The 15036-nt window shown below is 57.1% G+C and overlaps 1 protein-coding gene across 5 annotated transcripts in view; it reads left to right on the top strand.

The window, feature by feature from the left end:
* Positions 1 to 13024, top strand: part of NAV1 (neuron navigator 1) — a 211405-nt gene extending 198381 nt beyond the window's left edge. For all 5 annotated transcript variants that reach the window (XM_081226425.1, XM_081226424.1, XM_081226423.1 and 2 more), the window contains 14 exons: positions 759 to 880; positions 4093 to 4289; positions 4393 to 4585; positions 4709 to 4877; positions 5162 to 5259; positions 5424 to 5519; positions 5733 to 5892; positions 6231 to 6466; positions 7111 to 7265; positions 7422 to 7493; positions 7907 to 8103; positions 8571 to 8689; positions 10116 to 10313; positions 12157 to 13024. In XM_081226425.1, coding sequence (XP_081082551.1) covers positions 759 to 880; positions 4093 to 4289; positions 4393 to 4585; positions 4709 to 4877; positions 5162 to 5259; positions 5424 to 5519; positions 5733 to 5892; positions 6231 to 6466; positions 7111 to 7265; positions 7422 to 7493; positions 7907 to 8103; positions 8571 to 8689; positions 10116 to 10313; positions 12157 to 12252 — 2108 coding nt within the window. In that variant the 3' untranslated portion in view covers positions 12253 to 13024. The remainder of the gene's footprint in view (positions 1 to 758; positions 881 to 4092; positions 4290 to 4392; positions 4586 to 4708; positions 4878 to 5161; positions 5260 to 5423; positions 5520 to 5732; positions 5893 to 6230; positions 6467 to 7110; positions 7266 to 7421; positions 7494 to 7906; positions 8104 to 8570; positions 8690 to 10115; positions 10314 to 12156) is intronic.
* The last annotated feature ends 2012 nt before the right edge of the window (positions 13025 to 15036 follow it).

The raw sequence follows: 15036 nt of genomic DNA, 5'->3' as shown, positions 1-15036 counted from the left end.
TTCGAGGGGCCCCCAGGGCTCGCCCCGCCGGGCTTGTCCTCCAGCATCCCCCTCGCTGATGCCCCCTCCCCGGCCCTGCTACCCAGCCTGAGGAGCCCCAGCGCACAGCCAGCTCCCTGCACAGCCTTTGCAGGGACCGTTTTCCAGCCCTAAAATCATTTTCCAATGTTCCCGCCTGAAGAGCTTTGGTTCTTTCAACACTCAGAGGCCTTCTCCTTTATTAACCCTTTCCTTCTCCGTAGTAGAAAAGGGCGTCAGTTTGGTGCCATTGCAGACCTTCTCAGAGAGCTGAAAAGCTTTTCTGCCCATCAGATGAGGAAGCTAAAGCTTTTTGGGTTAAATGTGGGGCACTTGGCCTTGGACCCTCCAGCCAATATTCCTGGAGAAAGTCCTGAGGGCATCAGGTCCCTGTCTCCATAGGACTGTGGACGCCTGGCCTGGGCTGCCCCTTGTCACACCTGCTCAAGCCGAGCGCACTGGATTCCGTGCTGCTTTTTCTCCTACTAGACTGGGAGCCTCTTGAGGACGGGGATCATTTCCTACTTGTTTTTTTTTTTTATCCCTTAACCTTTGTTGATGTTGAAACGTGATTGGCAGTCAATAAAGGCTTGTTGAGAAGATGATCCAAAAACATGAAGAGTGTGGACGAGGAGGTGGTGGTTCCTCCTCTTTCTCCTGCGGCGAGACTTGCCCTAAGCCTCACGCCGTCTCCTTTAAACCCACCGTGTCTGTGTTCGCCCCCTGTGCTTGGCCCCTAGAACTCCGGATCAAGAGGCAGAACTCCTCGGACAGCATCTCGAGCCTCAACAGCATCACCAGTCACTCCAGCATCGGCAGCAGCAAGGAGGCCGATGCCAAGAAGAAGAAGAAGAAGAGCTGGGTAGGTGAAGGTTTGGGGGAGCCGCATGGGACGCTGGGGGACCACACCGCCTCAGCACGGGAGCCAGCCTTCCAGAACTCACCACGATGAGTCCCATCCGATAGGAGCCCCTGGTGGCGTCTGCCCAGAGCAAGGTCTGCCGCAGCTGCCTGCCCCCTCCCCCCGCCAGCCATCCCCTCCAGCCCTGCACACACCTGATGGGCAACAGAAGGATACATTCAGAAGGGAACGCCCCATCTGTCTCCACCCACTCCCATACTGTGGACAGAAGATTTTAGGAACAAAGCCACTCATTCTAGATGTTCCTGGAGGTCATTTCTTCAACTTTTTGGAGAGGTATTTGTGGAACTTTCCAGATTACCTCAAAAGGAACCTTTGTATTACCTGACCGGTCCAGAGAGTGTTGTTTTGGTTGTTTGTTTGTTTCCCAGATAACCCTAAACCGACTTGGGATGCCCTTTCTGACACTCTCGAGGCAGATGGAGAACACCTCCAGCCCCTCTGCTGCCCATGTGGAGGAGGGGGGCCCCACGAGGGCATGTGCCACCCGCTGTCCCCGTGTGATGAGCCCCCCACAGACCTTTGTGTAGTCCAGACAGGGCCCACCGTGTGAAACGAGTGATTAAGTGTTGCTTCTTTTTTTTTTTTCCTTCAAAATGCTGACTTCAAATCCCTATTTTTTTCCAGGTCTACGAGGTAAGACACTCACTCCTCTCCGTTTTCTCTTTGCCTTTGCCATACCCTCCCCATCTCCAGAGCAAGCCCCTCCCCCTAAATAGAGACGGCCACTCACGAAACTAACTGTGACCACCTCCGCCGAGCCCCTAACGCCCCCCCCCCGCATGTCCATCCACGGCCGCCCCACGAGGACAGAGGAGAGGTCTGGCCGGGCATCGAGCGGGAAGGCTCTGCCCCCTGCCCGCCCCGACCCCGTTCCAAAGTCCACCTGTTATAAAAGCAGTCAGACCGCGCTCCGCCTGTCCGGAAAGCTAGCGCCCTGATCTTTTGATCCATCAAACCCTAGAAGCCCCAAATGGAAGAGATTGCCAGAGGCCAGTTCAGTTTGGGGGTAGCCTCAAGATTTAGCTCTGGAGTGAGATGAACCAGAGAGAGGTGAGCGCTGGACCTCAGGTTACTCTAAAACCTGAAGCCCTCTGAGCAGCCATGGGGTTTCCAAAGACCTTTCGGGGATTAGGGTATAAAAGTCTAAGACAAACAGAAAGTGAACCCAGAATTTCCATGACAAACCAGACACATTAAGGTCCACTCAAACCCTCTCCCAACATTGTGCTGGGTGTTGTGAGGACAGGAAACATGGAGTCTGTGAGCTCAAGGAGTCCGCAGAATTGCCAGGGAGACAAAAATACTGCCCATATAAAACTGGTAACAATCCAGCAGTGTCAAATGCTTAATTCAGTGAGTGAGGCTCAGGGAGCTCACAGATGAGAGACCCGTTCTGGAAGGCAGGCCCCAGGGGACTAAAGCTAGGGAGGTGGGATCGTGATGGGCAGAGAGGGGTATGCAGAGCTTCCTGCAGACCCTGGTCAGAAGGGGTGGCCCGCAGGGAGCAGTTCCCTCCCACAGAGCCTGACCGAGGGGCACAGGGAGGAAGGACCTGAATGCAGGGGGTTACTGAGACTTGAGTCTTAGGGCAGCATCGCCCCAGGTGAGTTCCACACCAGCCCTTCAAGATGCTCGGATCTGAGGAACGCTGCCTTCTACACGCACGTATCTCAGGACAGAGTCCTGGTTCATTTCGCTGGATCCACTGTTTCCGGAACTCATTTGACCACGGAATGCCTCACCACCTCACACCACACAATGCACTGCCCAGCAGTTCTGCTTTGGGGACACGGAACCACGCAGAGCACTGTTCCCACTTCGGATCTTGGTGATCTCAGAGGGCGGGTGCTCCCGGCAGACGGGTGTCACGGGACCTGTTCCTGCGTGCGCACACACACGTACACACACACACATACAGCTCACACACACATACACACATTCATACACAAACACATTCGTACACACTGGTACACACATATACACTCACACACACACATAAACACATTCGTACACACTGGTACACACATATACACTCATACACACACAAGCATGCACAGCTTCCCGGGAGGCAGGGGCTAGAGAAGTCTTCATCGGGTTGAAAATCAGGAAGCCCGAGTCCTAGTCCCAGGTCTCCACCTCTGCAGAGAACGGTGCTTCCTGACACTCTGAGCCACGTGATGGCATGTCCCCCGCACACACTCCCTTCCTCACATCCCCATCACCAGATGGGTCTTCCTACGTCCCGCCTGGTAGAGACCCTGATACGCCCCGCCCGCAGCGCCAGCCACCACCTGCAGCTTTCCCAGGCTCCAGGAGACACACATGGGAAGAGTGCCCTCAGATTTGCACTCTCTTCTCTTGCTGTCCCAGCGATCTGGTTTGCTTTGACCCCTCCTTTACTCTCTGTGTCCGGCTGCCGCTCCGTCTCCCTGTGTGTGTGCGCATGCTAAATGGATGCATGTGACGGGTGTGGGACAGAACCCTGGTTTCCCTCCCTCATCCCTAACACCCAGCTCATCAACACCCAAGACCAAGCCAGTTACGGTCAGATTATAATCCCATGCGTACTTGGAGGAAATGCTGGGAGGTGTCCCTTATTCTGGGACAGTTGAGTGGAAATAGTCGAAAACACTTGTATCTGGTTGTTTTCACCATCCTGTAATGTGCGGAGCACAGGAGGCACTAAAAGAAGCTTGGTTCCGCTCCCTTCTGTTGATTGCACAGAATCGTAGTGTAAGTTTCTGGCGGGTAGATTCTGATCCCATGAGCCCTGCTCAGAGGTGGGTCCTGAGGCCCAGGTGAGCCAGGCTGCAGATGGAGCAGTTGCTGGTCTGCGGGAGGTGGGATGGGGTCGCCGAGAGACACGCCTCGTGTCCCGGGGCCTCCCCTCCGTCCTTTCACGGGTGCGGCTCCCCCACGGGGGAGGGAAGACCCAGAAAGTTCCCATAGCACAGCAGCCAGTCCCACTCTCTCAGCCCGAATTCCTAGGCGAGTCTCCCGTCCGTATTCCATGAAGCCAGTGAAGCCTTTGGGGGGGCCTGCTTACCGACACATCCCTGCCTCTGGCCTCTGCCTCAGAAGCCCCTCCGCCCTCACCGTCTCCAGCGCGGAGCCCTGACTGCTCTCTCCCCGGATCTGCTTTGTTCTAGCTCCGAAGTTCCTTCAACAAAGCTTTCAGCATAAAGAAGGGGCCCAAGTCCGCTTCCTCCTACTCTGACATCGAGGAGATCGCCACGCCCGACTCCTCGGCCCCCTCGTCCCCCAAACTGCAGCACCAGGCTACGGAGACTGCCTCGCCCTCCATCAAGTCCTCCGCCTCGTCCTCCGCGGGCACCGACGCCCCCGAGTGAGTGCCCCCCACTGCAGCGCCCTCTCCCCGGGCAGTGGGACCGGTTACCGCCACCCGTGGGCTCAGCGGCTAACGCCCGCCGCTCCCTGCCTCCTTCCAGGGGCCCCGCTCCCCCGGCCCCCCACGCCCGGCTGTTCCAGGGCAGCGAGGAGGAGGAGCCGGAGAAGAAGGAGGTGTCCGAGCTGCGCTCCGAGCTATGGGAGAAGGAGATGAAGCTCACGGACATCCGCCTGGAAGCCCTCAACTCGGCCCACCAGCTGGACCAGCTGCGGGAGACCATGCACAACATGCAGGTCAGTCCCGGGCGGGGCCGCGGGGCCGCGGGGCGGGGAGGGGCTCCTGGACGGGGCGGGGCCGCGGGACTCGGCGGCCGAGGCTCCAGACGACACCCCCACACACCCCCATTCTTGCCGCAGTTGGAGGTGGACCTGCTGAAAGCTGAGAACGACCGGCTGAAGGTGGCCCCGGGACCCTCGGCGAGCTCCGCTCCAGGGCAGGCCCCGGGATCTTCGGCTCTGCCATCCCCGCGCCGCTCCCTGGGCCTGGCGCTCACCCATCCCTTCAGCCCGAGCCTCGCAGATACAGGTACCTGTTGGGGATAAGGCCCTGGGCGGCGGGAGAGAAGGAAAGGGTTCGCCCCGCTCGCTCTGGTGCGGCTTCCTTGGCTCCGGGACGTTACCGCCAAACCGCTGCCGGTGTCCTGAGACACCGAGGGTGGTTGTGGTCCTAAGACCTTAATTACTGTTCAGGCTTGGTCTCCAGTTTCAATTTTGGGTTAGATAAAAACTTATCTGGAAAGGCTAGTGGCAGGAAGATGTAGGAACGCCTGTGGATACCCCCAAACCAACAGTCCTCTTTCTCACTTCCAGACCTGTCTCCCATGGATGGTATCAGCACCTCTGGTCCAAAGGAGGAAGTGACTCTTCGGGTGGTGGTGAGGATGCCCCCACAGCACATCATCAAAGGGGTAAGGAACTTCGGGGGGGGCGGTGACACTGTCGTTTCTACCCAAGGACATCTGGGCTCTAAGGACCCCCGAACCCACAGCACTCAGCTCCCAAGGCCTTTTACGTTCTCCCCTCCTTGGAGCCGTCTGCCCTGGGCTCACGTGCGTCCACCCTGGCCTCACAGGACTTGAAGCAGCAGGAGTTCTTCCTGGGGTGCAGCAAGGTCAGCGGGAAGGTTGACTGGAAGCTGCTGGATGACGCTGTTTTCCAGGTGTTCAAGGTAAGGGATGCGAGAACTCGGAGGGTGTGCTGGTCCTCTGATGACACTGGGGTCTGGGGGCCTCTGAGGTTTGTGCAGGAGTGCTCAGCGGGACAGACATCGCGCCTCCCCTTCCCCATCGACTTCTGTGCCCTGTAGCACTACCTTCCCCGTGGCCTTCACGTCTGTGTGTGTGTCCTGTGCATCTCCTTTCTCTCCCTCCTGTCCCGTCAGGACTACATTTCTAAGATGGACCCAGCCTCGACGCTGGGACTAAGCACCGAGTCCATCCACGGCTACAGTGTCAGCCACGTGAAACGGCTCCTGGATGCGGAGCCCCCGGAGCTGCCCCCCTGCCGCCGAGGGGTCAACAACATAGCAGTCTCCCTCAAAGGTCAGTCCCTGCTTCTGGGTGTGGGGCTGAGGATTGGGGGGTGGAGACCATCGGGTGGTCCGTCACGCGTTCCTTGAGCAAGAACTGGTTGAGGGGCTATAGGGTGAAGGTCACCGTGAGGTGCAAGATGAACGAGCCCGGTCTCGACCTGTCCCAGGGATGTTGTCGTTTGCAGGACATTTCTGCCCGGCCTGGGCTTCCCCTCCGCCCACCCCCATAGCGCACGGCCTGCCCCACGTTTCCAGAGCCAGGCCTGGGGGTTCCCGCGGGGTCCCCGGGTGAGGAAGGCGAGCCTCAGGGCCCCGCCCAGGCTCACACCGTCGGGGGCTGGGGTCCAGGTCTCAAGGAAAAGTGTGTGGACAGCCTGGTGTTTGAGACGCTCATCCCCAAGCCCATGATGCAGCACTACATTGGCCTCCTGCTCAAGCACCGGCGCCTTGTCCTCTCCGGCCCCAGTGGCACCGGCAAGACCTACCTGACCAACCGCCTGGCCGAGTACCTGGTAGAGCGCTCCGGCCGCGAGGTCACCGAGGGCATCGTCAGCACCTTCAACATGCACCAGCAGTCCTGCAAGGTGGCCGCCCCCCAGCCTGCCCGTCCTCCCTCCCCTCCTCGCCTCCGCCTCGACCTCCCTGCCCCTCGGTGACCCCCTCTCCCGTCTCAGCCCTGCTCCAGCCTCCTCCCTCCCCGGGCCTCCGGGAGCTCCCACCCCAGCAGGGACCGGGGTCCATGCTCCGTCCCCTCATGTCCCAGTGGCCCTCTGCCCGCCTCGTCAGTGCCCCCCTTCTCTTTCATTTCCCTTCTCTCCAGGATTTGTCTCTGACTGTGGTCTTCCTTTAGGGAAGCACTCAGAACTGTCACTATTGTGCTGTCCCCTGCCAGGTCCTGTTGCCTCCCCAGTTCCCCCCGACGCTGTGCCGTGGCTTCACACCTTGGCCCCCGTCTCCGCCCCACGGGGAGGCGCGTCCATTAGGCGTGGTTCCTGGTGTAAATCCATTGAAGAAAAGCGTGTGTTCCCCAACCCTGTGGGCTCTAGGGACCACTGCTGATCAGTCTGGGGTGGTGTCTTCCGTAGTTCCAGGTCCAAGCGCGTCAAACGGGGACCAAGGCCCCAGGGCCTCCAGAGCCAGCTCAGCTTCTTTGAAACCCTTCTCTTCGAGGCTCATCCAGGGGCTCACTGCTACCGAGTGTTGACGCACTGCCTTTTTTTCATTTCAGGATCTGCAGCTGTATCTCTCCAACCTGGCTAACCAGATAGACCGGGAAACAGGAATTGGGGACGTCCCCCTGGTGATCCTACTGGATGACCTGAGTGAAGCAGGCTCCATCAGCGAGCTGGTCAACGGGGCCCTGACCTGCAAGTATCACAAGTGGTGAGCTGGAGTCAGGACTAGCTTCATCACCGTGGGCAGCAGGCGAGCCCGGTCCAGCCCAAGCCACGAGCTCTCCATGGGCGTCGGCGGAGGGTACGTGGCAGAAAGCAAGTGTCCAGACAAGTCTAAGCAAATCTTTTCTCTCTCTTCCCACAGTCCCTATATTATAGGCACCACTAATCAGCCGGTGAAAATGACACCCAACCACGGCTTACACCTGAGCTTCAGGTAAGGACTGTGGCCCTGGATGAGCCTTCCAACCCTACCCGAGTCTGTAAACCAGTTCAATCCAGGATGTGGCCAGAGGAGCAGCAGAAGAGAAGTAGTGCAGCAGTAGGGAGCAGTGGGGAGAGAGCAGGTGTGTGTGCTGTGGCAGTGCAGGGGGAGACGGACCCCTGAGACAGGAAAGGACTGTAAAACTGAGAGGTGCGGCTTCGTGGCTGAGGTTCAGGTTCTGTGCCCGCACGCCCCTTGTCCAGGCCAGTGAGGTCAGATGGTTACCTGAGGGGGGTCACCGATCTGAGTCAGCTCTGCCGCGGCCCTGAGTTCAGCGGACCCCACGGGCGTTGGCGGGAGGAAGGGGGGATGAGCCGGACACGCCCCCGTGCACTCCGCCCCACCCTTCACATCCCTGGCCGCAGGATGCTGACCTTCTCCAACAACGTGGAGCCCGCCAACGGCTTCCTGGTTCGCTACCTGAGGAGGAAGCTGGTGGAGTCGGACTGCGACGTCAACGCCAACAGGGAAGAGCTGCTGCGGGTACTGGACTGGGTGCCCAAGCTGTGGTACCACCTGCACACCTTCCTGGAGAAGCACAGCACCTCGGACTTCCTCATCGGTATGGCCCGCCCTGCCACGGCCTCCCGCGCCACACCTGGGGGCCGGGGTCGGGGGCACTCCCTTTCCTTCTCACGTCTTCAGTGCACAGAGTCACCGACCCCGTGCCCGAGTCACCGCGCAGGCGCCCCCGGCGCACTCCGCACCCTGAGTCAGCCATCAGAGAGCTGACCCCTCGCCCTCATTTCCCCACGATTACTGGGAAGAAGGGGGAAGGGATCTCGGGGGAGTTTAAAGCTTCCCCTCGCTCCCCCACCTCCCGTCCACCCAGGGAGGCATCGTTCACGAGGCTACAGCCAGGCTCTCAGCTCCCGCCCGTCCTGACCTCAGTCTCAGTGTAGCCCAGCCCTGCGCTTCTCTCAACCCTGTGGTTATGAGACCCTCTGCCTGGTGTAAAGGAGTCCAGGGGGCAGATGACCAGGGAAAGCAAGGTTCTGGGCCGTCTTCACGGCCCCGTCCTCTTCCCAGGCCCCTGCTTCTTTCTGTCCTGCCCCATCGGCATTGAGGACTTCCGGACCTGGTTCATTGACCTATGGAACAACTCCATCATTCCCTACCTGCAGGAAGGGGCCAAGGACGGCATCAAGGTGAGCCCGCCCTCGACTCCGCTCAGCCCAGACACCAGGCTGGCCCACCTCACAGAGCGGAAACAGGGTTAGACACGGGGCCACGGAGATCTTTAGGGTTTCCTCCTGACAGGTCGGGTGAGGCACTGGACAGGCCACGCTGCTTTCCTGCCTTCGGCCAGCGTTCAGCGAATCGTTAAATGACCACTGACCCTGGGGCCGTGTGTCCAGCCCTAGGACTTCTGGCTCTGCTCTAGGGATCAGGGCAGATAGAGAAATAATTGAGCAGAGAATTAAGTAAAACCCTATTACAGCCTTAGCTCATTACTAAATGTTACTCTGGCCAAGTTACTTAAACTGCTTAATATCCTCATGTGTAAAAAAGGAGGTGGTATAAATTCTGTTCTGCCTAAATCACTGGCAGTGTTGTGAAGGCAAATGAAATACGTGAAAACACTTGTAAAAGTAAAAGTTAGAATAAGAACTTGGTGTGAAAAGAAAATGTCATTTTTTTTAAAACCTGCTTAAGTTTCCTCACCGGTTAATTAGGGCATGATCCAATGACCTGTGATGTGGTGACTAGACCCTACTGGTCATGTATTATCCATAGAAGTAATGTGTCACTGTGATAGACACTGCCTGATGATATGGTAGATTTCTAGAGATGCAGTGTATCATCATTTCATCTAATTTGCATTATTATTAATAGTTTTCCAACTTACATCATTTTTTAAAGCTCTTTTGTGTTTTTTTAATTAATTAATTAATTAATTAATTAATTAGATTAATTTTGGCTGAGTTGGGTCTTTGTTGCTGTGCACGGGCTTTCTCTAGCTGTGGCGAGTGGGGGCTGCTCTTCGTTGCAGTGCAGGGGCTTCTCATTGCAGTGGCTTCTCTTGTTGAGGAGCACGGGCTCTAGGCACGCGGGCTTCAGTAGTTGTGGCTCACGGGCTCTAGAGTGCAGGCTCAGTAGTTGTGGTGCACGGGCTTAGTTGCTCTGCAGCACGTGGGATCTTCCCGGACCAGGGCTTGAACCCGTGTCCCCTGCCTTGGCAGGTGGATTCTTAACCACTGCGCCACCAGGGAAGTCCCCCGACTTACATCATTTTTACACAGATAATATCTCATTTCAACAAGGGTGAAATTTCTTTCAAAAGGTATTACTAAACTGAAAGAATTTCTTACTTGGAAAATAAAATCGTGGGGTCGTAAGATTTGTCCATGTTAAGTTTTAATGCAGTCTGCCAAATTATCCTCCAAAATGGTCTCTACCAATTTATGCCAACTCATTTTACTTCCCTTGTTGGGAAACTCAAAGGAAATCCCACAGGGATCAGAGCCTCAAGCTTTACGTTTGAGGAAGTACACGCACCATCAGGAGACCCCACGACCAAGCCTGTCATCTGCGGGTTCCTCACCCAGTGATCTCATTTCTCCTTCTCTCCAGGTTCACGGGCAGAAAGCCGCCTGGGAGGACCCCGTCGAGTGGGTCCGGGACACTCTTCCCTGGCCGTCAGCCCAACAAGACCAGTCAAAGCTGTACCACCTGCCCCCACCCACCGTGGGCCCTCACAGCATTGCTTCGCCCCCTGAGGACAGGACGGTCAAGGACAGCACCCCCAGCTCCCTGGACTCCGACCCACTGGTGAGTAGAGGCTGCTCTAAGGCAAAAGTCAGAGTGTCACAGAACTGAACCCTCGTCCACAGCCCGCTGGGGCCCGGAGGCCAGGACAAGCATGAGGCCAGGGGGTGGGAAACTCTGGCCATCAGAGCCCTGGGCTAAGCTACACAGTGTCACCCACCAGCAAGGTGTGTGTCCTCTAGCAAAGACCCGGGTCCAGGCGGAGCACGGGTGGGAACGGCGGCCAGAGCTGGAGAGCGGTGGGACCCACGGGTGCTTGCCCTGCTGCTGCTTCTGCTCCCTGGTGCCGTCCTGCGGGCTGCTGCGGTCCAGGGACTTCAGGAGCCCTTAGAAAGTAAGCTGAGACAAGTGACAAACTAGGGGAAATATCTGCAGTGCTTGTAACCAAGAGAGGACTGACACCCAGAACACGTGACCCTTCCCCCCAAAACTGCCACGCAGAACAGCAATGGGCAAAGGAGGCAAGGGGCAGGCGTTGACTAGAGAAAATGCAAAGGGCCAATAAAGGGACTTCCCTGGTGGCGCAGTGGTTAAGAATCCGCCTGCCAACGCAGGGGACACGGGTTCAAGCCCTGGTCCGGGAAGATCCCACATGCCGCGGAGCAACTAAGCCCGTGCGCCACAATTGCTGAGCCTGCGCTCTAGAGCCCGCGAGCCACAACTACTGAAGCCCGCGCGCCTAGAGCCCGTGCTCCGCAACAAGAGAAGCCACGACATTGAGAAGCCCGCGCACCGCAACAAAGAGTAGCCCCCGCTCACCGCAACTAGAGAAAGCCCGTGCGCAGCAACGAAGACACAATGCAGCCAAAAATAAATAAATAAATAAATAAATTTAAAAAATACTATTTAAAAAAAGGGCCAATAAAAACAGAAAAAGACCCTTCCCCTCTTTAATCACCGAGGAGACGCGTATTACAACAAGGAGGTAACTGTTTCACATTTGCAGAATTGTGTGTGTGGGGAAGCTCGGACCTTCGTTCTGCTGGTGGGGGCATTTGTCAGTCACTGTTTTGGAGGATGATTTGGCAGATGGCCTGAAAAACTTAAGGTGCACAAACTCCAGGACCTTGCAATTTTACCTTTTCGAGTAGGAGATTCCTCTACTTTAGTCCTAAGACATTTTATTTAAATTTTGACCTTGTAGAAAACAGATGTCCTCTGTGTCAAAAGGCTTTTAAATCGGGAGGGTGCTAATATCATGGAAACAGAGGCTGGAAGGCAGAGCCATAGAGAGGCAATGAGGCTTCCTTCGCTGAATGGAGAGTCAGAGTCGTGAAGTGTTGAGGGAAACTGAGGGAAGAAGGGCGGGAGGTGGGACTTCCCCAGCGGTCCAGTGGTTAAGACTCCGCACTCCCAATGCAAGGGGTGCGGGTTCGATCCCTGGTCGGGGAACTAAGATCCCACATGCCGCGCGGCACAGTTCAGGCCCTGCTGAAGCGATGGGGTGGGAGCTAGGGAGAAGCAGGTCCTAAGGGCACTGGGTGCAGCCGCTGGGCCATGGTCTGTTGCAAGGAGAGCTGTTAGACGGTCTTTGGGCCCTTCCCACCTCCTCCTGGGACTGGCCGGGGAGTGCTGGCACCTTGCAAGGCGGAGGTGGCTCTGCCCTCTGGCCTTCCCCGCACATCACGGCCAGAGCAGCACCCTACCTGCCCTGCACTCCCGAGGGCTGGTCCCTGCATTCGAGCTTACACACAGGGTGGAAGCAGTCATCTTGGCCTCTTCCTGAACCAGCCGCAAACTCTCTGGGCTCTCAGCCCCTTGCAGACCCAGGACCAGACCCACAGTCTGATTTTCTGTGTTTCCCAAAGTCCCAACTCTCCGTAACTGTCTCTCCGCCCCTCTTTAGATGGCCATGCTGCTGAAACTTCAGGAGGCTGCCAATTACATCGAGTCTCCAGACCGAGAAAGCATCCTGGACCCCAACCTCCAGGCCACGCTCTGAGGGCCCGGCGGCCAGTCACAGGACAGCAGGACGCGGACACTGCTGCGTGCAGCCTCCTCTTCCCCGCTTCCTCCTGGGCGCTGGCTCTCTGGCCACGAGGACAGGAGGGGGGAGGTGGAAGGAGGGGGCGGCTTCCTGGTGCTGCACCTTCAAGAACTCCCGGTGGGACTGGTGGGTGGACCTGTGTCCCCAGGTACATTTCCTGGCCTCCTCTTGTGACTTGGGGGAAAAGATGATCCTGGGTCTTTTTCCTTGGTTTCTTGTCTCAATTACAAACTCCTGAGCTTTCTGGGGAGGGGTTCAGAAGACATCAAACAAGCCTGCAGTAGTTCCTAACTGATGCTCACAGACAACTCAGAGACACGGCGCCGTGGGGGAATCTGCTGGGGGAGGCGGCGGCTCCCCAGACCTTCCCGCGGACCCTGCCCAGTTCCATCGCCACTGCCAACAGCTCTCCCCGCACCCCGAGATTTGGCTGCAGCCCAGAAAAAGAAGCATGTGATTTAAAAACGTTGAAATCAATCTGTAAAGGGTTTAAAAAGAAAAAAAAAGAAAAGCTGAAGCTGGAGGGAGGAAATCCATTTGCCTGGGCAGAGAGCGTGCCGCCTGCCCTGCCCTCTGGACCACATGGGGGCACCGACGAGACGGCTGTGATCTGAGAAGTTGCCAGACCCCAGAGGTGCCACCACAGCCTTCAGAGAAGCACTGCCGGCTCCGTCTCAGCCTCTAATTTAACACGCATGAGTCAATAAACCCTACTTTTTTTACTTTTTATTTTTGTTTTTTGTTTTCTTTCCATTTTCCCCTCCCATTTGCCTATTTATTCTCCTCCTCTTTTTTTGGTTTGTTTTTTCCCATTTCCTCCCACATCCACGAGATGCTCACGTTGCTTTTCCAAGTCGCTCTTTGGAGAGCCCAATGCCACCTGATTGGCACCAGCTAGACACCTGCCATGCCACTGTGTCTGCCACCCTTGGGGCTCACATGGGACATGTAGCATTGGCTCAGCAGTGGGACAAGAGGGACGTCGAGGTCCCTTTTGAGAAAACACACGCTCTGCCTGGAGCCCGGCAGCCAGCCTCTGGAGGAGAGCGCATCGCCTCACCCTGATACAAGATCTAATCTGAGCTTCCCCGTGGACTGGAGGAAAACCGGAAACTGGAAATCTCTCTGTCCTGTGGCCTGTGGAGCCCCTCGCTGCACTATTCTGATGGCGACCGCTTTGCCCAACTGAATCCAAAATACCCAGCCGGCCTTTACTGTTGGTTTAGAACAAGTGACTAGTCCCTTAAGAGCGGACATCCACGTGAGATGCTCCCAATCAGAATATAAGGAGTTTGATTTGGTGGCAGAGATCTGCCTTCCAAGGGGATCCACTTTTTGCAGAAGTTGCCCTGAAGTTTCGGCAGTCCTAATTCCTTCATTGGACAAGCACTTGTAGGGCACTTACTGTGTACAAGTCACTAGGTTAAAAAAAAAAAAAAAAAGACGTGGGCCCTTACGTTCATACTCTAGTAGGAAATGTTAACTTCCATTAAATGCATACATCCCCTTGTTTTCTGGACCTTCAGGATCACCTGAGAAATGGAGCCAAAACGCCAGGAGGCAGCCAGCGAGAAGCCCGTGATTAGCTGTCCAGCGCACTGGGTTGCCTGGTGAGGCTGCGGTTTGGGGCTCTGCAGACCAGGGATGTGTGATGAGCCTGGGCCCAAGTGTTTGCTCTTCAGACCCCCAAGTAGCACAAGACCTTATCAGACCCGACAGGCACGCTCATGACTCACCAGGATCGCTCTGTCCCGCCAAACCAAGGAGCAGCTGCATCCGAACCTTCACAGCAGAGGACTTTCATTTAGGTCCAAAAGGTGGTCCAGATTGCTCCCTTCAAAAGCCTCTGCATTCACCTGGTGGCTGCCATGGGTGACGGGCTCGTCTCTGCTGGAGACGATGTCTGCTGATGCTGCTAGAGCCGTGGAGACCCCCAACTCAGCCGGAAAATATGCAATTCTGAGCGGGAAGAGGCTGTTTGTCCAAGGATGGTGCTGACATCACTGCCTTAAGGTCTCTGCCGTGCAGGAGGAGGAAAGCCCCGGAGCTGGGCGTTCTAGCTTGGAAGGACGGGGAGACACCCGAGCGGGCCTTCTCTGGGCTCTGGCCTCTCGTGGCCCCTCCCCGGCTGCAGCCCCGTGGCCGGGCTCAGGCTCCCAGCGCCGTCTCCACCCGGGGGCTGAGCCTTTCTCTGTTCTCGGTGCTGCCCAGCCAGTGCCTTCGGTCATGGGCGTTAACTGGCTACTTGAGAAAAAGGAAAGGGGTGACCCTCTTCCTCCATTCCAACTGCCTCAGACCCCCAAAGCGATTCCCGCTTCCCTGGTCACCGTGGATACCACCGCGAAGTTTACCTGGATCCTCAGCAGGCTGGCTCTGGAGGCCTCAGGTTCCGGCGTTTCATCTCCGTTCCCGGATCCACCGCTCTGCTCTCGGCTGGCTGCTGCGTCTAGCCCGGGTCTCCAGCCGCTTGCCTCCAGAAAGCGGGATCCCATCTGGCGAAGTGGCACTGCCCCTCCGCTTTCCCTCTGGAGCCTGGGCCCGTTTCCACTTGTCCACCGGGGTCCCTGGCTGTGGGCGGGGATCATCCCCCAGGAATCACGGTGACATGGCGACTGGGGCAGGCCGAAACTCCTCACGGTGCTAGGACCCTCGGGGCGCTCCTCCAGAGTCCTCTGGAGCTGAAACCCGAGCCCCACAGCCTCCACCCTGGATGAGTGGCACGTGCAGATCCACAGCATT

The sequence above is a fragment of the Mesoplodon bidens genome (assembly GCF_964165515.1).
Source record: "Mesoplodon bidens genome assembly, chromosome: 2".
In the NCBI taxonomy this organism is placed as follows: domain Eukaryota; kingdom Metazoa; phylum Chordata; class Mammalia; order Artiodactyla; family Ziphiidae; genus Mesoplodon; species Mesoplodon bidens.
The sequence above is the reverse complement of the archived record's forward strand: the minus strand, read 5'-3'. Positions and strand labels throughout refer to the sequence as shown.